This window comes from Ustilago hordei (genome assembly GCF_900519145.1).
Source record: "Ustilago hordei strain Uho2 genome assembly, contig: UHO2_contig_18, whole genome shotgun sequence".
Taxonomy (NCBI): Eukaryota; Fungi; Basidiomycota; class Ustilaginomycetes; order Ustilaginales; family Ustilaginaceae; genus Ustilago; species Ustilago hordei.
The window spans coordinates 2826-26495 of NW_024545264.1; the positions used below are offsets into that span (position 1 = coordinate 2826).

General features: G+C 52.0%; 7 protein-coding genes across 7 annotated transcripts; 2 read left to right on the plus strand and 5 right to left on the minus strand.

Moving 5' to 3' along the window:
• Positions 1 to 722: 722 nt before the first annotated feature.
• Positions 723 to 3198, minus strand: UHO2_06269 (uncharacterized protein; the record flags this gene model as incomplete). Its single annotated transcript, XM_041556277.1, has 4 exons — positions 723 to 2127; positions 2311 to 2793; positions 2885 to 3046; positions 3140 to 3198. 4 exons carry the CDS (start codon positions 3196 to 3198, stop codon positions 723 to 725), a joined length of 2109 nt encoding a protein of 702 aa, XP_041412211.1.
• A 3358-nt stretch (positions 3199 to 6556) lies between these two features.
• UHO2_06270 (uncharacterized protein) lies at positions 6557 to 7345 on the plus strand (the record flags this gene model as incomplete). Its single annotated transcript, XM_041556278.1, has 1 exon — positions 6557 to 7345. One exon carries the CDS (start codon positions 6557 to 6559, stop codon positions 7343 to 7345), a length of 789 nt encoding a protein of 262 aa, XP_041412212.1.
• Positions 7346 to 7662: 317 nt separating this feature from the next.
• UHO2_06271 (putative glutamate dehydrogenase, NAD(+)-specific) lies at positions 7663 to 10941 on the minus strand (the record flags this gene model as incomplete). The annotated part of the gene is made up of 2 exons (XM_041556279.1): positions 7663 to 10564; positions 10652 to 10941. 2 exons carry the CDS (start codon positions 10939 to 10941, stop codon positions 7663 to 7665), a joined length of 3192 nt encoding a protein of 1063 aa, XP_041412213.1.
• A 3462-nt stretch (positions 10942 to 14403) lies between these two features.
• On the plus strand, positions 14404 to 14889 carry UHO2_06272 (uncharacterized protein; the record flags this gene model as incomplete). The annotated part of the gene is made up of 1 exon (XM_041556280.1): positions 14404 to 14889. One exon carries the CDS (start codon positions 14404 to 14406, stop codon positions 14887 to 14889), a length of 486 nt encoding a protein of 161 aa, XP_041412214.1.
• Positions 14890 to 15989: 1100 nt separating this feature from the next.
• UHO2_06273 (uncharacterized protein) lies at positions 15990 to 18437 on the minus strand (the record flags this gene model as incomplete). The annotated part of the gene is made up of 1 exon (XM_041556281.1): positions 15990 to 18437. One exon carries the CDS (start codon positions 18435 to 18437, stop codon positions 15990 to 15992), a length of 2448 nt encoding a protein of 815 aa, XP_041412215.1.
• Positions 18438 to 18918: 481 nt separating this feature from the next.
• Positions 18919 to 19886, minus strand: UHO2_06274 (putative PUP2 - 20S proteasome subunit (alpha5); the record flags this gene model as incomplete). Its single annotated transcript, XM_041556282.1, has 3 exons — positions 18919 to 19107; positions 19230 to 19332; positions 19426 to 19886. The coding sequence occupies 3 exons, from the start codon at positions 19884 to 19886 to the stop codon at positions 18919 to 18921; spliced, it is 753 nt and encodes a 250-aa protein (XP_041412216.1).
• Positions 19887 to 20603: 717 nt separating this feature from the next.
• On the minus strand, positions 20604 to 22283 carry UHO2_06275 (uncharacterized protein; the record flags this gene model as incomplete). Its single annotated transcript, XM_041556283.1, has 1 exon — positions 20604 to 22283. The coding sequence occupies one exon, from the start codon at positions 22281 to 22283 to the stop codon at positions 20604 to 20606; it is 1680 nt and encodes a 559-aa protein (XP_041412217.1).
• Between the last annotated feature and the right edge of the window lie 1387 nt (positions 22284 to 23670).

Genomic DNA, 23670 nt, shown 5'->3' on the forward strand with positions numbered 1-23670 from the left:
TTGCTCTCCTCTCGATTGCACTCCTCTCAATTGCGCTCCTCTCTCTCGCTCTGCTCTCTCTTGCGCTACTTTCGAATGCGCTGCTCTCTCCTGCTCTGCTCTCTCTTGCGCTACTGTCGATTGTGCTCCTCTCTCCTGCTCTGCTCGTGATTGCGCTCCTCTCGATTGCGCTGCTGCAGCAGAGTGCTCGCTCCTGTCACTTGCACTCCGTTTGATTGTGCTCCTGTCCATTGAGCTGCTGTTGATTGCACTTTTGTCGATTGCGCTCCTGTCGATTGTGTTCGTCTTGATTGCGCTCATGTCGATTGTGCTGCTCCAGCAGAGTGAGCGCTCCTCTCGATTGCGCTGCTCTCAATTGTGCTGCTCTCAATTGTGCTGCTCCGACAGAGTGTGCGCTGTCCAGCAGTTCGCTGATGAGATTGCGCTTCTCAGATTGCGTTGCTCCAGCTGTGCGTTGCTCTTGAGCTGTGCGTTGCTCTCGAACAGTGCGTTGCTCTCGAGCTGTGCGCTGCTCAGATTGCGTTGCTCCAGCAGAGTGTGCGTTGCTCCAGCAGAGTGTGCGTTGCTCCAGCAGAGTGTGCGTTGCTCCAGCAGAGTGTGCGTTGCTCCAGCTGTGAGTGCGTTGCTCCAGCTGTGCGTTGCTCAATTTGCGCTGCTCCAGCGAAAATAAATTTGTTTGCGTTGCAGCACTTGAGCAGTGTAAATTTCGAGTGCATTGGGGGTCAACGCAGTCGCGTGAATTTCGAATTTGGCGGAGCGCAAGTGTGCGTTGCCCGCAAGCAAGACACACCGGCTAGGGCTAGGGCTAGGAAGAGGTTGCGCTGGCTGACCAATGTGTTGGTGTGCTGCAGCTTGACCAGCTCTGTGCCTCTTGCCGGCAGACCACTGGTGAGCTCAATGAGCACAGCAAGGAGCTTGTTGAACTCATTGTGAAGGGCAAAGTAGGCATGGGCAGCAGCCATGTCAAACTCTGGCTCTGCTGAGCAAGTATCAAGGAGTGGTTGATGCTGAGGAAAGCCTTTGAGAGCCTGACGGAGGCAAAAGGTGCCAGTATCTTGCTTTGTAGCAGTAACAAAGCTGTAGCCTGGCTCCCTGTTGCAGAAGTGGTCCTTGTATGTAGACAGATCCACATGCTCAGACAAGGCACCATCCTTCAGCAGCAGCTGCTCCAACAGAGAGGTGGCACAGTCCAAGGTGCCTTGGACAAGGGTGTGAAGGCAGCTGATCTTGATTGTGTTGGTGCCATAAGTCACCAGCTTCCTATCCTCAGACCACCAGAAGTAGAGGCTGCTGCCATCATCCTTAGCCAGCTTGGTCCCATAGCAGAGAAGGGATTGCAGATGAGCACTTGCCGAGTAGCTGTTGTTGAACAGGTAACACTTCATAACTGCTTGAACCCCCTTGTTGATCTCTGGGACTGGCTTGCCAATGAGAGTGCCATGCTCTGGGTGGAGAAGGTGGTGATGCATCACTGCACGGAATGCAAACTCCAAGTTGACCAGGATCGAGGTTGCTGTATTGACCGGCTTGGATGTGCCATCAGGAGAGAGGCAGAGGTGGAGGAAGGTGCATAGCAGAGGAAGACGTTCCAGCTCACCATAGGCAGGAGGATCTTGGGTGATGAGGTAGACACTGATCAACTGGATGCCACTAAATGCTTGCAAAACCACATCAGGATGCATGGAGACATCAACATCCAGATTGGGATCATGGAAGAGGTCCTGAAGGTCCTCAAAGAGCCCTGCAAGCTGTTCACTGATGCCAAGGTGTGCATCCTGATCATCATCACCATAGTAGCCAAGAACCTTGCCATCTAGCATGACATGAGCCAGCATGGTGATGAGCATTGCCCAGCAGTCAGCACACTTGATGACTGTGGGTTGATCAAGGGAGTATGGATGGCTAGGGGTGTCATCAAAGGCATGGAAGGTTTGCTGCACCTGGCAGCCAGATTGAAGAAGTGCCTCCATCCACTGCTGTGTACACTGTTGTGTCATGCCAAGCAGCCAGTGAAGGAAGTCCTGGTGGGCACCTGGCCACTTGTGAGGGTTGCAGCCAAGGGAACCAATGGCTGCCACTGGCTTGCCAGCCCAGTACTCCTGCCAGCCTAGCTGCTTGAGCCATGGGCTGAGATTGCCAGTCACAGTTCATGGTTGAATGCCCTCCATGTCCAGATCTGCCTTTGCCATTAGCTCTGCATCCTTGGCAAAGAATGCTTCCAGCTGCTCCTTGAAAGCTGCGTCCTCCTCTGTGTTGATGTTGAAGGCAACAGGAGGGGGTGTAGGCTCGAGCTTGCTGTTGAAGACCCACACATAGCAGGTGAAGGGACCACTGGTGAAGATGGGCTGAATGAGAACAGGGTGGATGACAGAAGCCTTGCCATCATGGCTGCTGCGCTGGTGCTTGTATGCAGAGGAGCTCGACTTGACAGCATACTCGCAGATACTGCAACAGTAGCCATCAAATGTATCAAGCTCCTTGATGAGGTTGATGGGGAGTAGATTGGTGTTGATGCTGACAGTAGCAGGGCTGACAAGGTCGAGAGTAAGGAGTGTCTCCTCCAACAGCTTGATGCCAGTCTTGGTGAGCGGATGATGGTGGGACTTGAGGTGCTGAGACACATTGGCATAGGTTGGGATGAGCGGCAGGTGGTGAGTGCACTCAGGGCGAGTGCAGAGGAGAAGAGAAGGGTGCTGGAGGAGGCGGAGGCGGAAGCTGCAAAGCTGGTTGGCAACCTTCAGATCAACTGGAGCAGCAAGAGCAGTCTGGTTGGCAGCAGGGAGCGGCAAAGTGCTGTTGATGACAAGGAGAGCATAGATAGCACAAGTGACGTCAGTTGATGCTGATCAAGAAGATACACTGGAGAGAGAAGCAGTGTACATACAAGTCATCATCACTGTTGATGGCATCAGAAGGAGAGAGGTCATCAGCTACTGGAGATGGGAAAGCATCATCAGGGTTTGAAAGAGCATTGGCACTGTGCATCGCAAGGTTCTTGATGATGGCAAGAGGAACTTGGCTTTCAGTGAAGGGGTTGATGCTGCTACTGTGACAGTGACAGCAAAGCTCGGTAAGAGACAGAGACTGGTCAGTTGGAGATCAATAGGAAGAGGCAAAGGAAGAGGATAATAGCACGTACCTGACTGCAGCAACAGTGTTGATGCTGGCACCGATGGAGATGGAAGATGATTGAGACATTGTAGATTGTGGTTGGTGTTAGCGGCAAGAAGAGCTAGATGTTGCTGGTGTGGTATGGTGCTGAGAGATGTGAGCGTTGAGGAGACTTGCCATAGCTGTGAAAGAGGGCTGGTATATATGCTAATGCTGAGGAGCTCAGGTGTTGGCAACGACAAAGTCAAAGGATGCATGTGCAGACACACACACAATGATGATGGGGAACAACAACATTGGATTGCTGAGTGTGGGAATAGAGTACAGGCGGTGATGTGAAAGGTGATGTGCAACAAAGCAATGATGAGAACAAAGGGTTGAAGATCGACTAAGGATTGATGATGAGCAAAGGCCTGGAGGAAACAAGTGGCAATGGTGATGTGTGGTGATGGTGAGAAAAGCAGCAGTGGCAAGAACAAAGGGGTGAGAGCGTAAAGGACAAAGGTGTGAGAGTGTAAGAACAAAGGTTAATGATGTCGACAAAGGTGTGAGAGCATAAAGGACAAAGGCTGATGATGTTGACAAAGGTGTTGCAAGGCTGATTGGTAGTGACGTGTGAGCGTGAGAGAGAAATGATGTCGACAAAGGTGCTGTAAGGCTGAGCGGTAGTGAGGTGTGAGTGTGAGAGAGAAATGATGTCGACAAAGGTGTTGTAAGGCAGAGTGGTAGTGAGGTGTGAGCATGAGAGAGAACAACAGCTGATGAAGACAAGTGGTGATTATGTTGTGCGGTGATGATGAGAAGTAGTGGCAGCAAGAACAAAGGCCTAAGAGTGCAAAGGAGGCTCATGATGTCGACAAAGGAGTTGTAAGGCTGAGTAGTTGTGGGGTGTAAGTGCAAGAGTTGTGCTGGAGCTCTGCATTGCTCTCGAGCTGTGCGCTGCTCAGATTGCGTTGCTCCAGCAGAGTGTGCGTTGCTCCAGCTGTGAGTGCGTTGCTCCAGCTGTGAGTGCGTTGCTCTCAAACAGTGTGTTGTTCTCGAGCAGTGCGTTGCTCTTGAGCAGTGTGTTGCTCTCGAACAGTGCGTTGCTCTCGAGCTGTGCGCTGCTCAGATTGCGTTGCTCCAGCAGAGTGTGCGTTGCTCCAGCTGTGAGTGCGTTGCTCCAGCTGTGAGTGCGTTGCTCTCAAACAGTGTGTTGTTCTCGAGCAGTGCGTTGCTCTTGAGCTGTGTGTTGCTCTCGAACAGTGCGTTGCTCTCGAGCTGTGCGCTGCTCAGATTGCATTGCTCCAGCAGAGTGTGTGTTGCTCCAGCTGTGAGTGCGTTGCTCCAGCTGTGAGTGTGTTGCTCCAGCTGTGAGTGCGTTGCTCCAGCTGTGCGTTGCTCAATTTGCGCTGCTCCAGCGAAAATAAATTTGTTTGCGTTGCAGCACTTGAGCAGTGTAAATTTCGAGTGCGTTGGGGGTCAACGCAGTCGCGTGAATTTCGAATTTGGCGGAGCGCAATTGTGCGTTGCCCGCAAGCAAGACACACCGGCTAGGGCTAGAGTATAAAGGACAAAGGTGTGAGAGTGTAAGAACAAAGGCTCATGATGTCGACAAAGGTGTGAGAGTGTAAGAACAAAGGCTAATGATGTCAACAAAGGTGTGAGAGCATAAAGGACAAAGGCTGATGATGTTGACAAAGGTGTTGCAAGGCTGATTGGTAGTGAGGTGTGAGTGTGAGAGAGAAATGATGTTGACAAAGGTGTTGTAAGGCAGAGTGGTAGTGTGGTGTGAGCATGAGAGAGAACAACACCTGATGAAGACAAGTGGTGATTATGTTGTGCAGTGATGATGAGAAGTAGTGGCAGCAAGAACAAAGGGCTAAGAGTGCAAAGGAGGCTCATGATGTCAACAAAGGTGTTGTAAGGCTGAGTAGTTGTGGGGTGTAAGTGCAAGTGTTGTCCTGGAGCTCTGCATTGCTCTTGAGCTGTGCATTGCTCAAATTGCGCTGCTCCAGCAGAGTGTGCATTGCTCCAGCTGTGAGTGCATTGCTCCAGCTGTGAGTGCGTTGCTCCAGCTGTGAGTGCGTTGCTCTCGAACAGTGCATTGCTCTCAAGCAGTGCATTGCTCTTGAGCTGTGTGTTGCTCTCAAACAGTGTGTTGCTCTCGAGCTGTGCGCTGCTCAGATTGCGTTGCTCCAGCAGAGTGTGCATTGCTCCAGCTGTGAGTGCATTGCTCCAGCTGTGAGTGCATTGCTCCAGCTGTGAGTGCATTGCTCCAGCTGTGAGTGCATTGCTCCAGCTGTGCGTTGCTCAATTTGCACTGCTCCAGCGAAAATAAATTTGTTTGCATTGCAGCACTTGAGCAGTGTAAATTTCGAGTGCGTTGGGGGTCAACGCAGTCGCGTGAATTTCGAATTTGGCAGAGCGCAATTGTGCGTTGCCTGCAAGCAAGACACACCAGCTAGGGCTAGGGTCAGGCACTTCACCAGAGGACATGTCAAGTTCAGAATTAGTTGGATTTTCCATCTGCATGTCCTCTGGCTCTGATGCCTGTGCCTGTGCCTGTGCCTGTGCCTCGGCCATCACATAGTCCAAGTTATCCTCCACAAGTGCTAGAGGCAATTCCTCTGAGTCTGCCATGCTAGGCTCAGCCTCTGGAATTGAATTCAAATTTGAATTCTCCTCTGCAAGGATGGCAGGATCCAACACATCCAGGAAAGATTCACACTGCATGTCTGCTGCAGGCCCAGGCTCTGGACTTACCACATCATGAGATTGCTGAGTTGAAATTGCAGGCATAGGTTCCACCTGAGTCTGCTGTGTGTTCTCACCTTGGCATTTGTGGATGCCTTGGTGTTTGTGTAGTGCTGCCACATTCATGACCACCTGTCCACAAAAGCATGCAACAAGTCCAACAGCAGCTGCAGCATCCTGACTGACTGCAATGCCCTTGTGCACCTTACGCAAATGGTTGGTGATGTTGCTTTCAGCATAAGCATAGCTGCACACTGGACAGGTGATTGGTGGCATGGCTGGAATAGTAGTTGACAAGTGTGTGGTAGACCATGTTCCTGTGTTGCTGCAACATCAAATTAGAATTGGTCTGTCTTCCAGACTGTAGTTGACTGTCTTCCATTTCAATTGGACCATCTTTGATCTGTAGCTGACTGTCTTCCCAGCTCAGCACACACAGAAAATCAACTTTGTATTGGACCTTTGAAATGGACTGTCTTGAATTTTGAAGTGGACCATCTTCCAGGTGGGCAAGACACATCTGCCCCAAGGCCTGAATTTTGAAGTGGACCATCTTGAATTTTGTATTGGACTGTCTTGAATTTTGTATTGGACTTTCTTGAATTTTGAAATGGACTGTCTTCAAAATTAAATTGGACCATCTTCGAGGAGTGCAAGATGCGTCTGCCCCACGGCCGGATGCCCTTAGAACCCTAACCCTAGGATATCTATGCCCATACAAACAGCGGCGTCAAGCCCAGCTGGTCCGCAATCATTGAGGAGGCATTCGCATGCTGGGAACGCAGGCACAGTTGCAGTTCATGACACAAGCGACATGGTCTCGATCGCCAGCAGCGTGAGACGAGACAGATACTCCTCGAGAGGTGCAGCTCCTATCGTTGAGGCCAGTCCACTTGCGACATCATCAACAGATCATTCTCACAGCCGTGAGAAAACGGCTCATGCATCGATGGCTCGACAAGAATCGCAACAGTCGGCTTCACGAGCAGCTAGCTCGGACTTGGGTCATAGCCGGCGTGGTCTCTTTGTCGCAAATACAAACAACCTTTCTGGCATCCCAGCCAAGGCTGCTGCTTCTACTCGAGAGCACGCTGACGCGCTGGTGGGTTCATCTTCGAAACCCAGCAAGTCTCGCAAGAAGCGAAATGAAAGCGATGGAGGGGCGAGTGCTACGGGCGGTCCTTCAGCAGCGGTAGCTAGTAGCAGCAGGAATGAACGTAATGCTGTCGCTGTTGTTTCTGCTGTTGCTACAACCTCTAGTCAGAGTCGGCAGGCTAACCGAGATTTACCTGTAACGCCTGCAGCACCATCACCGGTGCAAGAGCCTGCATATGTAGCATCTCCGAGCGTGGAACCCATGCAGCAATCAGCGGCAATCGATCCAGCCTTTTGTTTCACCAACGACGGTCCCATGTACGGCGAAGACATGGAGCTCGACCTGCCACCAAGCTACTTTGAGGCCGTCTACGGAGCAGGGGAAGAGGATGAAGATGCATAGGCAGAGCGCACTTGGCACTCATTCTGGAACGCGAGGAGATGGGGAGCAGGCGGGCGTTTCAACGAAGAAGGCTAGGCTCTTAAAACGATGAACAACACATTTGTATCTTTAGTGCCAACATTTCACACATCACACGGAGAGAGATAAGGATAACAAAACTGTATTTTACACATCTCAAAGCTGCTGAAAGAGACAGCTTTCACCGATTAAGAAGAAAGTCCATACAACCCGAGACAAGAATGAGGAACGACTCTAAGGGGGGCGATTTGATCTTGGCCCACCACACATGAGCGAGTGAGCGAGTGAGCAAGCACTCTTTACTGCTGCGCCGGTGCAGCCGGTGGCGTGGGCTGCGACAAGAGCGTCGAAATGTGCTTGTAAAAGTCAACATGACTGGCGTTGGGGCCATTGGCGTAGACAAAGCTGGCAGCCACCTTAGCAGCGAAAGCAGAGCGGGCGTAGGCCTCGGGGATGCGCTGGATCAACTTGGCGAGACCGACCTTCTTGACAAGGGTAAGAGGGAAGACCTGGCCGAGCACAGCGGAACGGAGCTGCTCGTTGGAGAAGAGATCGGTGGCCTCGAGCTCCTCGGAAAGCTTGTTGAGTGTGGTACTGAGCTCGGTCGAGATGGTGGATCGAGGCTTGCCAGTTTCGATGTTCTCGCGCCAGATGGCATCGAACTCAGCACGGGCGTTGCGGCCAATGATGGTCTGGATATCGCGGACGTAGGAGAGGTAGAAGTTGGTGGGCTTGCCATCCTTGAAGAGCATCGACTCGACGTACTCGGCGTCCTCGAGTGAGAGACCGCAAAGGACCTCGAGCGACGACGAGGTGACACCACCCTTGTTAGCCGAGGCGTCGGGGTAAAGGATGGCACCGCGCTTCTCGAGCTCGAGACGAGCCTGTCGGGTGATGAAGAGGTTGGCACCCTCTACAATGTACTTGAAGTGGGGCTTTCCATCCGAGTCAAAGAGCTGGTTGACGTTGGAGATGTTGATGGCCTCAGGACGACCACCGCAAGGAACAAAGAGGTCGGCCTTGAAGCGAAGGTGGGCAGTGTTGCGGAAAGCAATACCGTCGGGGATGACCTCTCCAGTAGGCAGCTTGACGTCGTTCTGCTCGACGAGAACGCGGTATCCTTGGGGGCTGAGCATGGAGGCGTCAAAGTCAGAGATCATCTTTCGTGCCTTGGCAAGGCGAACGAGCTCTGGCCTGTTGAGACCGACAGGGTCGTAGATGACACCACTTCCGTCGATGATGGCGAGGGTCTTGTCGACGGAGAGGAGGATCTCGTTGGAACCGAGATCACCATCGGGACCACCGGTCTGAACCTTGGTGACTTCCTGCTCCTTGAGGCCGAGCATCCTGTAGATGCCGATGATGTACTGACGAACCGAAAGGGAAGTCATACCCCAGACGTCGTGAGGAACACCACCGAGAGTGGCGGCGGTCTTGCCGGTGGTGAACGACTTCCACCATGGCGCGCCGCGAGCGCGAGCGTGCTCGGCAGCAAAATCCATGAGGTCGGCAGTACCCTCATCGGGGCCGAGGAAGAGGATCTCCTCCTTGCCGAGAAGGTCGACGATCTCTTCCTTAACACCGGGGGTCTGCCCCTTGATGAGCAAGTCAAGGATGGCATCAACGTACTTCTCAAAGGTAAGCTTGGGGTTGGCATCGAGGGTGGGCAGGATGGTACCCTTGGCACCACCTTCTGGGATCTCCTTGTTCTTGAGATGCTGTGTTGAGGCGAGGGCATAGTTTTCGTCGAACAAGGTTCGTTGGTTGATGGAGTAGTTTTCGCGATTCCTGGAACGGACGATGCGGATACCACCACGGGCAACATCACGGAAGCGGACGTGGAAACCACGGAATTCGGCACCAACGACAAAGATGATACCGTAGGGCTTGACGGGGTATTCGACTTCGGGCAAGAAGCCAGGGTCCAAGCGGAAGGAGAGAGCGACCTTGGTAGGGGTATAGAAGTTGGTCTTGAGGACGGCCTTGTTGAAGAAGAGGAAAGCCTCGAGGACCTGTCGCTCGTGGGTGTTGTTGGCAGCCTTGCGGATGCGGTCGTACATCTGGTTGTCGTCGAGGACCTCCTCCTTGACGAGTCGTTGGTAGGACAAGGTGGGTACGAGCTCCTGGTCGTCGGCACCGCCGGGATAGTGAATGTTGGCAAAATGGACGTAGAGGAGTCGGATGAGGGTGGGGTGGTTCTCAATGACTTCCTGAATCGACTGACGGGTGAAAGTCTCTTCACGGAAGCGGAGCTTGATCTCGTTGAGGATGGCAGCCTGCTGCGAGTCGTTCTCGTTGAGGAGGTTTCGAAGCGACTGGTACGCCTGACCGAGACGGTTACAAAAGTGCTGGGCAAAGAGCCAACCGACGTAGGCGTAGGTGGCTTCTTGAACGGCATGTGTGTTTTCAGCGAGAGCAGGCTGGAAGAAGGGGTTGTCAGGAAGGACGTAGATGAGGGAAGCCTCCTTCATGACCTGGTGGATCGAGTGCTCGATGGGAGGGCTGTTGGAAGCTGGGAGAGGGTTGAGGTAGATCGAGATGATAGTGACGTTGTTGGAGAAGTGCTCGACGTACTTACGGGAGGAGAAGAGACCGTAAAAGTGGTAGAGGTCGGAAAGGGCGCTGAAGAAGCTGTTTGTGGTACCCATGCGGTAACCGATGACGATTCGACGCTCTCGGCTACCCTCGACCTCAAACATCTCGATGACAGGGCCTTGTCGGCGGAGAACTTGGTCCATGATGCTCTGGTAGATGTCGAGAGTGTTGTCGCTGGCCTTGGTGAGGAAGGTCTTGTCGGATACAGCACGAATGTCACCAAAGCTGGGCGAGTGAGGAGCGGGAGGGGGCTCAACAAAGTTGCACTTGGCCAAGAAGTAGCATCGAAGCTGCTGCTGGGACTGAGCCGAGACGGAACCGGCAGAGCGGTAGGTCTCGAGACGGTAGGCCTTGTCGACGGAGGACTTGTCGAGGTAGTTTGCGTCGATGCGACGCTCCCACTGGGGACCCTGAGCTTGGGACTTGCCGGCCTGGGACGAGTGAATGAAGACAGCGCCGTTGTCGGACTCCTTTTCGAGGTCAATGTCGAGGCTGTTGGAGTGCTTTGTGTAGGCCATGATCTTGGCACCGAAAAGGGCGAGAATGTGGTCGGCAATAGTCTCTACGCTCTCGAGAGCAAAGTAGGTGTCGTCAATTCCAAGGTTTCTGTAGATCCAGAAGAATCGGAGAGAAAAGTCGTCAGTTAGAGGTGCGCTGTGTTGCTGCCAGAAGGGGCTGTGGGTGGAAACTTACTGGTAGAACCAATCGACCTCGGCGGTGACGAGATGAGGAGGCATGAAGCCTTTGCTGGAAAGGAGTTGCTTGACCTGAGCAGCCTGGTCGGCCTTGCCCTCGAAGACGGTGTCAGTGTAGCCGGCATTGTTGGCAATGATGTGGTCGATGGGAGTGTGAGAGCGAGTTGGTTGGGAAGAGCGACTTGGTTGGGAAGAGCTGTCGGCGGAAAGAAGGGCCGACTTGACTTTGGAAACGTCTTCCAAGGCCGAAGCCTGTGTATTTGAGGATGGGTCTATGGAAGGAGCCATTGAGACGAGTGTATGGAGCGCCAGTAAAGAAACCTGGCCAAGAGGTGGACTGGAGAAGCTAGAGTGAGAAGGAGCAGGGGAGAGGCTGAGCTGAATTGAGCGTTCAACTGGCGGCAATTACTCTGGTGAGAGGATGTGAGTGTCAATGTGCGCTGACAAGAGCCAAGCAACTTTCGGATGGGCCGAAGTTATATATGTGCTCTATGAAAGGGGGGTGGGGCCAGGTGTGACTTAATAAAAAGTGTTGAGTGTGGAGCTCACACGCTGTAGCATCGCTCGAGCAGAGAGAGAGGCGATAATGCTTCTCTGGCGCTCTCGTAGAACGGATGTGCCGGTCAAGCTTGGGCCAATGCGCAAGATCAGGGTTGGAGCATTCTCAGTCACAATTCGCTCCAGAACAAGTGCCACTCTGACGACGGTGCCGCCGCTACAGACGCAATGCTCACCATCGTCAAGCGACAGCAGCACAACCAGAAGCAGCAGCATCTGACACGCTTTCGTGCGCCACCATTCCGAAATGAGCTCAGGCAGAGTTCAACACCTTGACTGTTTTTCCAGAGTGTGCCCTCCACCCACACCTTGCCTCCTGCCGTGTTGTTCATCGTTTTTTTTTCTTTTCTTTTTTTTTTTCTTTTCTTTTTTTTTTTTTTTTTTTTTTTTTTTTTTTTTTTTTTTTTTTTTTTTTTTTTTTCTTTTTTCCCCTGTACTTCTGAAGGGGTCACGAGCTTTTTGAGAAGAGTTGTACGCAACACCACCTCTTCTTTTTTTCCTTGCCGGACAGCTTCCCGGAGTCACTTACCTGGTGCGGATCATGGCTGTGCAGGTCTCGTTTGATGTCCATACCCTCAAACACTTTTGCTTGACACCAGAGACGTGTTTGCTTTTTGCTATCTTTTCGTTCCCACAGTTACCGATCGAGGTGTATCGGAAAGACCTAATCGCAAAATAAGGAGTCAAGACAACGGAAAGTGGCAAATGATGATGTGTGCTAGGAAATTCACTTGCGTCGGATTCGAGGCTTGTCGAGCTCGAGGTCTGGACAGCTTCTTTGGTCGCTTGAGGGTCAGGAGGCTGTGTTGCTGTCCGGCAGATAAAGTCGAGCCTCGGAAACAAAGCAACACAACAGACGCTTGCATTTTTGGCAAAATGGACACCAGACCGCACAGCCAAGCTGGAATTCCACACTCACTCTGTGCGGCGGTCCCTTAACTCTGGCTGCGATTATGACCGTTAAACGCGAAAGTCAACCAAGAACCTGCCGATCAAGATAGTGGAATGTCCTGCCGATCCAGCCTGGAGGATGCCCCCGATTCCGCACCAAGCAACAAAGCTTCGGCGACGGCAACTTACTGTCATCCTACACTCACGCTAGCAAGGGAGGCCAGCGTCGTCAACTGACGCTGCAAGACAACCCTCAACCCTGCTCTGCAAGACAAGTGTCTTTTCGATCTTCCTGTTCCGTCACTTGCAGGATAAGGATCAACGATGGGCAGCACATTGAGTGTCGAAGACATTTGCCTGGAATAATCCTGAATTCGCCAAGTGCAATGTCATGTGTTCAAAGCCACGGTTCAATTGCACTTTGGCCCTGTCGCAATACGTTTCCTTATCTTCTCATTGGCCAGCATCGAGTCTGCCCAGAGCGTAAGTGGCGCCCTACTCTCCTACCATCAAAAACGTTGGTCATTGCATCTGTGTAAAACTTACACCGCAGCCAGTTAGCTTGCCTCGACTGATTGAGCAACCACCTCCTCTCCTAGGCTTTCGAATCCAAGTCAGGCGCACAACTCGAACGACATGGTCTCTTCAAGTGTCAGCCTCGGCGAGTTCTGCATCGCAAACCTGCTGGACTCGACCAAAAATTCCAAGTGATCGACAAATCACATCCCGAACTTGGCACGTCAGATCCCGAATTGTACACTCTCCTATCTTTCACTACAAACAGCGGCATGGCCTGCAGAGGTTGCCTACGCTCCTCCTAGAGCATTCTAGCACGATCCTCTCCTCTTCCAAGCCAAGCCGGGCACACAGCAGCGCTCCTACTCGAATCTTTCTGCGCAAAGACGCCGTCGGAGAATTTGCAGGCCGCACATGTTCGACCATGTCCAAGTCTTGTTCCGCTCCCACCAACAAGTTTCCCACCTGCTGAGATGACAAAGTAGCCCGCGTCTGGGGTAACTCCATTTCCCCCACACTCTTGCATCTTCGAGGTGAACTCTCAAGTTTAGAGATCATATGACCCTCCTCTGCAAGTGAAAAAAAAAAAAAAAAAAAAAAAAAAAAAAAAAAAAAGAAAAAAGAAGAAAAAAGAAGAAAAAAGAAGAAAAAAAAACTTTGCGTTCCGCCTACCAGCGAAGCTCTCCGAATTCTCTTCTCTCTTCGCTCCTTGGTTTCGATCATGTCTCGTCTTACGCTCAAAGCTGGCTTGATTCACTCCGTTGAGCGGTGGGCTTGAGTCATGCGTTCCAGCTCATCCAATTGCGTTGAACAGCTTTGATTGTGACATGTGATGACACCGAGAGACGGAATGGTACATCCCGTTACTGCTCATGATCAGCGAGGACGAGGGTGCAGGGCGAAGCAGGGAGAGACGACTGTAGTTCATTCACTGCGCCTTTGCGAGGCAATGACAGGTAGTTAGATTGACTGTCCAAGGTGAAAAAGCTCTTGATCCGAAGCACGAGCCTTGCATTTTGACAGTGAGATAAGCTTCACTTTGCTTGCTTAATGAGAGTAGCTTTTGTTCTGCCTCGAGGCTGTTGATCGTATCAAGGCGAGACTTTGAGTTAGGCTATCGCGATCTCAATTCCCGATTTCCCGATATCGTGTGGCGACCAAGTTTGTTTCGACTGGAATTGCAAGCTCAAATTTCTCCAGGAAAGCATCACTAGGAAAGCATCACTAGGAAAGCATCACTCTGCAGCGGAGAGGCACTGTTCTAGGCTGCATAGACGCTGCATAGACGTCGCATCATGCCTCTCATGGCAGCGCCATATCGACCATGCTTTGAGGCCGCGTTCTTGACAGGCGCAAATCCTCGAACAGAGCGCGTTTGCAATTTACGCCGCACACTGTGCTGAAGCTGCCTCGGATGAAATGCTCATCTCTTTGCCGATCCATTTAGAGCGTCGCTTTGTCCGCTTTGGCTTCGCATGCCATAGGCCTGAGACCCTTTCCCCTCCCTGCCTCCTTCCTTTTCCCTTAGTCCTCCCTAACCGTCTCACTCCTACCAACATTCCCTGGCCGGTCCAGCTTTCGTTCTCTACTCCATCAACAACCTACGCTCTCTTCATCCCGTCCTTATCAAACCCTATCGCCATTCTTTATATCTTACCTCAGTCCAAAGACTATCGCCTAGCAGCACATTACAGAGCCCCTTGATTGCCGGTCAATCACTTCATCCGAGATACATCCACCACTGCTTTCTCAGTCACCTCACAACTTTTCAGCTTGTCTTCCAACATGCAGATGCCTCGCATCCTCAAAGTACGACGACAGGTCAACCCAGCCGCCTTTTCCGGTCTCACAGACCAGATCTCCGGCTTAGGTCAATCTGCCGGTAACAAAGCCAAGATCGCCACTTCTGGCCTCTCCAAAACCCAGACCACTCTTGTTGTCATCTTCGTTACTGTTGCATTCCTTCTTGCCGTGGCGGCCATCTTCTGGCTCTGCTCCTGTTCACGACGTCGCAAGCGCGCCCGAGAGATGCGCCACAAGTCAGATCAGATGCAGTCTCTGCCCTCTTCCAACAGCCTCAGCTCTACCGCTAAGGCTGATCGCTCGTCGAACCGGATGAGCGGATTAAACGATGGGTGGGCAGAGAGCAGGCTTGCTCTCAACTCGAGCTTTGTTTCTTCCACCAACGATAGCTATGCGTGGAACCAGAGTCAGGCGCAGTTGCCCAACCCTTCGATGCCACGAGCGCCTCAGCAGCCTTTCAGGTACTAAGCTGCGAGTCTGCATCACTCTGCCGACCGCAGTAGTCAATACGCCACCATTTCAAACACGTTCTGTCTCGAAGACGAAATCCGTCGAGTTGTCTCTTCGCCATAACAAAATCGACATTAAGCAACGATCAAGCCGTTCACTCGAGCAGCGTCCAGCCTTCACTGACACCTCGGCAGATCGCATCCAAGTGGCCCATGTGGCTGCTCCCATCACAACAGCATGTTGCCAATTCATAGCGGGTGTGTCGAGGTCACCTTTGACGACGTGCCATTGCGGTGCCTGCCGCATTGACACGCACGTTCATCAATCTCCCAATCAGCCAATCCGTCTTGCGAGGTGCAGCAGTGAACGCCTCTGTTTACGCACAGACGATCGCCGTTGGCACGTTTCCTTCAACGTCATATTCCGCTTCACAATGCCGCATTCGCATCTTCTCGGAAAGATTTAGCTCACGTTCATTCGAAACTGTATCATACCTTTCTCGAACGACCACTCGCTACAGTGGATTGGACACGTACCAGGCGCTTACCGCCCCAACTTGACTACTCGAACTCTGATCAATTCTCTTTCGTACTTTATCCAGCACTGGCCTATCTATCATGGCCCCGCTGCGAGCGTCTGTATCTTAGCCTTCTTTGTATTTTAAGTTTCGGACTCAAATGTAGACTCAATCTGCTCGACTAAATTCAGACGGCAGTTAGGGATGAGCAAGATTGTCAATCGCTAAAGCTCCCAGGTGTCGGCTCGCTCTGTCATCACAATCATGTTTGAGAAAGGCAGAACTTGGCATTGAAAACACGAGATGCGATGGACAAATTTGCACGCGGTTGCAAATTGAGACGAGATGTCGCCAAGACTTGAATGAACAGAAACCCTACAATAGACGATGCTGATAAGAGCAAGTATCAAGGGGACGAGGTAGGACAAGGAGGCTCCACGCACAAATCCAGTGACGATGCTCGGATTCAGCTTGGAATCTGAAGAGACTATTTATCTGAAGAGACTATTGCTCTGAAGAGACTATTGCTCTGACTATTGCTCTGAACAGACTATTGCTCTAAACAGACTATTGCTCTGAACAGACTATTGGCAAGAAGATTTCAAGCGATACTTGTATGGCATGACCAGAAGTGATCCGTAACAGAGACGTCCTCGATGGTCGTAGCAATGAGCTGTTCCAGTAGCTTGTCTGATCCCTTCGGATCTGGTGCCTGTAGATCAGACTCAACCACTAGCGTAGGCAACACTGGATAGAATTTCTCCCGTTTGATGCCATCGTGCACCTCGAAAGCGCCTGGGTAGACAGAAGCCTTTGCAGCTGACACAGCGTCCGTTGCGAGCTTCTTCCTCTGTCTCTTGTTGGTTTTATGAATGTCGTAAGCTGCGAGGGCCGCCGCGGTCCTCTTTTTGGCTTCGTCGCCAGAACAACCTTTCTGCAAGAAAAAGCGCATCAAAAGCAACTCATCCAGCTCGTGCTGCAGCAGTGGATCTGCGCCCAGTGGCCAGTCACGGTTGTAGAGTCCCAGAGTTTGTAAAGACGGCAACATCAATGGGGCCGAAGTGGAGGCGTTGTTGCCAGCGTTCTGACAATCAATGAGCGGCTGCAAAGTGAAGCCTTGCTTTCGGACCCAAATATGCAGCTCTTCGAGATGCTCCATCTGTGCGATCCCGTTGAAGATCTCCCGCTGAGATGATGCCTGAGAAGGTAGGAGAATGTGGAGCTTCTTAAGCGAAGGGCACCTCGTGATAACGCTCACTGCTTGTGTGCTGCGAAGCTGCATGAGCGACTCGCCCAGGATCTCTTGTTGCGCATTGAAGCTCAGGTCCTCGAGCGCAGGAAATTCGCAGCCTCGGAGGACTTGGCTCCATATCGCACTGAGCTTACGCAGTCGAGGAAAGACGATGGAGATCATGGGGAGTTGATCACTTGTGATTTCTGCCCTTACAGAATTGATCAACCATCTGGATGTTCTGTGATCTATCCATTCACGTAGAGTCGGCGCAGCGGAGGTGATGCCCTGGATGAAGCTCGTTTGCACTTGACGTTTTGGGGTGACACCCTGGACAATCTCGAGGTTTTGCATGTGTGGGCTGATATTGCCGCAGTCGTAGGATGGATCTGCGATGAAACAGCTTAGCTTGATAGGCATTTGCGATGGCGGGAAGAAGGAATACTTATCAGCCATATGCACCTCAGGCAAAGGCGAGTATGAGCTGACGCTGTCTCGATGGTTGAACCGCACGTCGATTCCTGCAAGATTTGCGCAATGCTGGTACAAATGATTGTAGCACAGCTTCTGATCCATTGCAGGAATGGCCAGGAACTTGAGTGTGGAGAAGCTTGGACGCAGAGCGTCGAAGACCGTCGTAAGACTGCCCGAATTGATGTAGCCTCGAAGCTCAATGCTGCGCAGCGCGCCATAAGACCGACGCTGACACGTTTGGATAGCAGTGATGCATGCATCAATCGTGTCGCGGTGCCATCCCTCTTTCGGCACCTTATGAGCTCGCCTGAAGACGAGCTGGCGCCAGAGTTGCGGAATCTTCCTGAATTGGCGACATGAATTGGCCAAGCGAATGCGGTCAGCTGGCTCGATGAAATCCGCGATGGAACAGATCAACTCGGTCGAGAGCCGGAAAATGGCTGGCATGTGCACCTGTGGTTCTGCATTCCTTCTTGGTCTCTTTGTCGTATTTGCGCTGAGCTCGTCCGCAGCTCGGCGTTTGAGGCTGCCTTCCTGGGCTTGAGTGGCCAATGCGCCCTCGGGCTTGTTCCCAAAGAGCGACTGCATGTCGCTGTCGAGGTCGTCGCCATAAGTGGCGACCAAATGCAGAACGCGTTCAGCATCTGCTACCGCCAGCGAGAAGAGCTTCATGGCTTGATACGCTTTGAAGCGACATCGCAGATTGGCGCAGAGCCGTCTTACTCCTTCGTGATCCCCGCGGGTGGGCGCAGCAGCATGCTCTTCAATGCTGAGCGATGCAAGCTCTACTACCTTTTCGAGATCGTTCCTCCTCCATGCGCTCTCGAGGGGATTGTCCCCGTCTCGCTTTTCCCTTGGAGCTATCGGTGAAAGGATACCTACGGTCCTCTGTGCATCTTGCGGGCTCCCTATCGCTTGGTAGCTCTTCGTCACTTGGTGGTTGTCCATCGTTTGGCGGCTGTCCGTTGTTTGGTGGCTGTCCGTTGTTTGGTGACTGTCCGGCGTGTCCTGGCCCTCTGTCGTTGGGCTGTCAGGTGAAACTGCGTAGCGACGAGGATCGGTGAGCCCGAAAAGTCTCTCCTCAACTTGGAACCTACGAGCACGCAGCGCATCTTGGACAAGCCGCAGGCGATTGCGTTGGCGATTGGTAGAGGCTTCATTGGCGAATGGATTACGATAGAGGCCGTCGATGGTTCGGACAACTACAATGAGCCTCCTTTCGACATCCTGGAGCTCCAGAATGGTAGCGCGAAGGTCTTCAGAGCTAGCAGCGACACTGATCCAATCGATTACATTGTCCCTATGCTCGTGCGGTAGATCCTGAGCGATAGTAACTGGTACCATCTTGTAGGTGCTTGTCGCTCCTGATCATTGAGCGCGGAAAGAATGCTCGGCACTGAATATAATCCTGCATGCAAGCAATGTGCAGATCGGTCTGGCAGATGATCATAGAGGAAAAGAGGAAAGATGCGTTCGAACAAGACAAGACCAAGCTTGGACAATTGTAGGACGGGAGTTGCAAATGAGATTCTGCTGCGCTCAGCCCTCTAGAGCTTCGACTGCGGAAGAAAGGCAGAGTCGCCAGCACGGACCCACTCAGACTCCGTGAGCGCTGCGCTGGTGGGCTTCGAATGCGCTGTACAGTGTACAGTCCGCTTCTCGGATACAGTCACTCACACGTATTAGTCACTTTGAATCAAGTTCATCTCTTTTGAAATGCAAGAAGATAACACAGATGGATTGAGGACGGTGGTGTTCGAATGTACAGTAGGGTGTACTGTAATGTGGTGTTGCTTGAGATTCGAAAGAAAGAAAAAGGTCCTATTTACATCTCGGCGATCAACGCTTGGAGCTGCTCTTCTTTCATGATGGCAAATTGGCCCGACTGGCGACCGTCCTTGGCGGTTCTTGGTGTAACTGTGGCGAGTTGCACGTTGTTCTGATCCAGCTTCTCCTCCATGACCTGCTTCAGTACGCGGAGGCAAAGGATCTCGGCTTCCTTTAATGTCATGTCCTGTATCGATGAAACAATGCGAAAATCCAGCAGATGCGATGGTCCAAGATGAAAGACGTCAGCAGCCGTCTCAAGAACGAATGAATGGAGTTGCCAATCACACGGGAATATGAGCTACTTACCTTTTTGTATTTGTCCTGTAGCTCCGATTGTGCACCTTCGGAGCCGCTTCCGATCGCCTTGGCATCGTATCGCACAAAGGTTCCTGATGGATCCGCGTGGAAGCTGTATGCGAGACAACATCAAACAAGTCGAGCAATGGGAAGTGTCAGTGGTTTGCATCGAGGATGCGAGTGAAGACATGCGGTCATAACTTACAGCTGTGGGCCCTTCTCGTCAATACCGGCAATGAGGAGTGCAACACCAAACGGTCTTGACATCATGGCTTCGTCACCAGCTGTGGACTCTCCGAACCGGAGGGCAAGATCGCAAACAGCTTGTGTGACGGATTCGACCTTGATCTCCTCGTCGTATGTGAAGGCGTGGTTCTGCGAAGTGACGCGTGCGTGCTCGATCATGGTTCTTGCATCGGCAGTGAGGCCACTCATTGCTGCACCGAGGTGCTGGTCTACCTCCATGATCTTCTCGATCGATGATGACTCGAGCAACTTGGACTGCACTCGCTTCTCGACGCCAAGCACGACGCCTTCCTTTGTCGCAATGCCTACAGTGGCTGAGCCGAGCTTGATGGCCTCCAATGCATATTCGACCTGGAAGAGACGACCCTCGGGCGAGAAGGTGTTGACGCCGCGGTCATATTCAGATCGTGTCAAGAACATTGTGGGTTATGATGGTGTGGTTGTCGCAACGAATGCCGGTGCAGGTACGAAGCGAGCTACGAAAGAGGTCTATGCGCCAATGCTAGATCGGCTCGGAAGAAGACTGTCGATGGTAGCCTAACAGCTCGTTCGCTACGTTGATGTGAAGGGTACGGATCAAGCAAGGATGATACTCTTGAAGAATGGATGTGCAAGGTTGAAATGCAAAAGAGTTGAACTGAGCGTGTGGAGCTCAAGCTGGCCCGAGTGTTGCATGTGACCCCCGAACACGCGTTGCTGCCAACTAACATTGTCAGTTTGTGAATTAATTACGCCTCCCTTTCGCCAACGAAGCCTCCGAAATTCGATCACTCATCTGTCCTCCAGGCGTTTCCATCGTCATTGACAGGAGATGCTACGATCGCCCCCAATCCTCAACGTGCAGTACTTTCATCTTATCTAGGCAGTCTTCCTGCTTCAGAATGAAGCAATCACTGACGAAACTCTACAAAGACCCGCGAGCACATGCAGGGCTCAAACTTGAGGCTTTGCAAACATCATCGCGTTGTGCGGCAGAGAATGGAAGACGGTCCGATAGATGTGAGAGATACAAGATTATAAACAATTGAAACGATCCAAAGAGCAAAAAAAAAAAAAAAAAAAAAAAAAACAATTCCAGCAAGACAAAGGTTCGAGGCTAGCTGACACGCAAGAGATGATTCTGGGAATAAAGGCGGATCACCACTTGCGGTCCACAAGCATCCTTCGAGACTCAGAACTCAAGTAGCTCTGAGCATCCCATGAAGTGTCAATGTCTTTGACGGTATCCGCGGTAAAGATGATGGGGAGAGCAGTGAAGACGATGAAGAGAAGACCGAGCGAGCCTGCCAGCAGGCCGATGGCTACCTTCTCGTGGGCTGGCGTTGCAAAGGCCTTGGTACCCTTTGGCTTCTTCTTCTTATCACCAGGGTTGGTGGTGTTCTTAACATCCGGATACCGGACGTTGAGATCATCGTAGAAGAGGCGCTGCAACGACATGTTGGTAGAGTACATGCCGTAGTCCTGATGCGAGACATTGGCAATGTAATCGAGAGTGTGCTTGGGTGGGAACTTGCCACCAAGGTAGAAAGCACTGGCGTTCTGATACTGCATGAGGAAGTGGGAGCCTCTGTCCAAATGATTGCCACCCTGCCATCGCGCCTCGCAGTGAGTGTCACCAGCACCGATGTCGAGCAATGCTAGTGCGTACGATACATGGCGATTGAGGAAGCGGTTGATGACGTAGGTCTTGTTAGCGATAACATCACGTCTCGAGTAAGGTGTGAGCTTGGATTGGTTGCCATTCAGACCGTACGGCCAAGCATCCCACTCATTGTTGAGCTGGCACGAGTCATTGGCGTTCATGTAAGGTCGCGAGTCGATGAGCCAAGCCCAAGAACCGGGATTGCCAATCCAGTAGCGCACGTTGTCATCGTAAGACTTTGTCTTCTTCATGAGCGCATATCGTTGAGCAGCTTGGCCACCCATCGAGTGACCGGCGACGACAACCTGGTTGAGGTTGGGGTAGGTTTTCTTGTTGAAGAGCTCTTCAATTAGCTGATCGACAGCGGCGTAGCTGGTGATAGAATGCCTCATGGCTGGCGTTCTGCTAGGTGCACCACGCTGCCAGCCTGAACCGTGGAAGGTGAGCTCGCCAGGACGGACAGCACCGCCGGTAATGTCGAATTGGTTGAACATGGCAGGTGCCACGATGAGGAACGAGTCGTTTGTGGCGCCTGGCTGGGGGAAGTTCTGTACGGCAACGCTTCTCGCGTTGAACATGAGGTTGGCATACTTCCAAGTGTCACGCGGTTTACCTGGCCAAACGACGATGGCGCGAAGTACTTTGGTAGGGTCTGGGTTGTTGGAGATGTAGAATGGTAAGATGCCCGACTCGTTCTTGAAGACGTTGTAGACTGAGAATGTGCGATTCAGGTTAAAGCCAGTAATGTCGGGGAGCAATGTCCAGCCACCGTCAGGGGTGACGTTGGGCAAAGTGGAACTAGGGTTAAAGTAGACATTCTGATTCCACGGGTAGTTCGAGTAGCCGTCTCCTTGCAAGAGATTGCCCGTGACGTCTGTGTTACCGGCGGCATTGCCAGCGACATTGGGAAGTGCATCAGCAGCTACAGCTGCTCCGATGGGATCTGTCGCGGACTGGGTAACAATGTCGTCTTGCTGCACCTGAGATTGTCTCTTAGACAAGCGGTTGTCGGTAAACATGGGCAATGCATCTTGCACGGAAGGATTGCTGCCTTCAAGTGCAAAGTTGATGCGATTGAGACGAGGAATCGAGGCCGAGGCTTGTGAAGCCAGTGCTGCCAATGCCAGCAACGCCAAAGCGCCGGCCTTGGCTTTTACTGTTGCGGAAGGAGGCATTGTGATGTGGTGAAATTGGCTGTGGATCTGCTGTCGAGGTAGGATGTTACAAAGATAGGACTAGTCGAGATGCTGTCCAAATGGTTGACTCGGTAAGACAAACCCCTGAAATCGAATGTCAAAGGTGACGGAGACCGGCACAAGGAAACGAGTGGGTCGAAAAGATGCGTTGAAGCGCTCCAGGCATTCAATGCAGATGATTGCCGTGATCGCGAGTCCAGGTGTCGCACAATTTCGAAAGACGTGTGAGGATGGTAGGGGCAGGATAATGTAGAGATGAAGGAAGGGAGAGTTGGTAAAGTGAATGGTGGCGGCACCAACTTTTGCTTAGGGCACTTTGTGAGACACGATTTGCAATTCCAACAGAGACAGGGTTAGCCAAGTTGCAAGCGCGTTCGGCAGTCAACCTTTTTTGTGTGCGATTGTGTGCGATTGTGTGCAATTGTGTGTGTGTGTGAGTTGAAGATACACCGGTATTGCCAAGAAATAATGTGTTAGATCAGAACACTCATGATCGGGGAATCGGGAAGACACCAAGCGACAAGGAGGATGAGATGGATGCAAAACTAGTGGGGGCACATGCAACCTATGCTCGAGGGTTGACACCATGGCATGCAGGAGGTATGTGTCATGGGCCTGGATGCTCAAGAAGCAGGAGGGTCACTGGTTCATATGGAAGGAGCACAGGTATCAAAGATCTAGTCGATACCAGTAGAGAGCATGGTTGTAGTGCAGTCTCCATGGAGACCATGGACTCCTATGGACTCACATGCAAAGGAGGACATGAGCCACATGTGAGGAGGGCCAGGCACAGCCATGAGGAGGACCAAGCTCAAGGAGCAGGCACAGCCACGAGGAGGACCCAGCTCAAGGAGCAGGCACAGCCACGAAGAGGACCAAGCTCAGATGGTTACCACTCAGGGGCTTGAGAGACAAGAGTCAAAGGAACTGTCACCAGTCAAAGGAGAAGGAGCAGTGTATAGGACACTAGCAGGCAGGTCCTGAGGAAGAGGAGCAGTGTCAAAGGAGTCAACACCAGGTCATGAGGAGGAGGAGCAGTGTCGAAGGAGTCGACACCACTCAAGAGGCACAGGGGTGCCAAGCAGGAGAGGCCCCTGAGCAGTACTCGATGAAGAAGGTACTCTCTGGAGAGAGAGCAGGAGCAGCATCACTGGTGATGCTGTGAAGAGGTATATAACCATGCTTTCTCATCATCATAGGTTGAGTGGATCCTCATCCACTCTACTCACCATACAACTAGTCAATACTTTAGAAACATAAGTACTCATTAGTTACAGTCAGCATAGCAGCAATCTATCAAGGTTGCTCCTCATCGTAGTGCATGTGTTGTATCACCACTACCTGATGTCTGAAGGCACCCCATAGC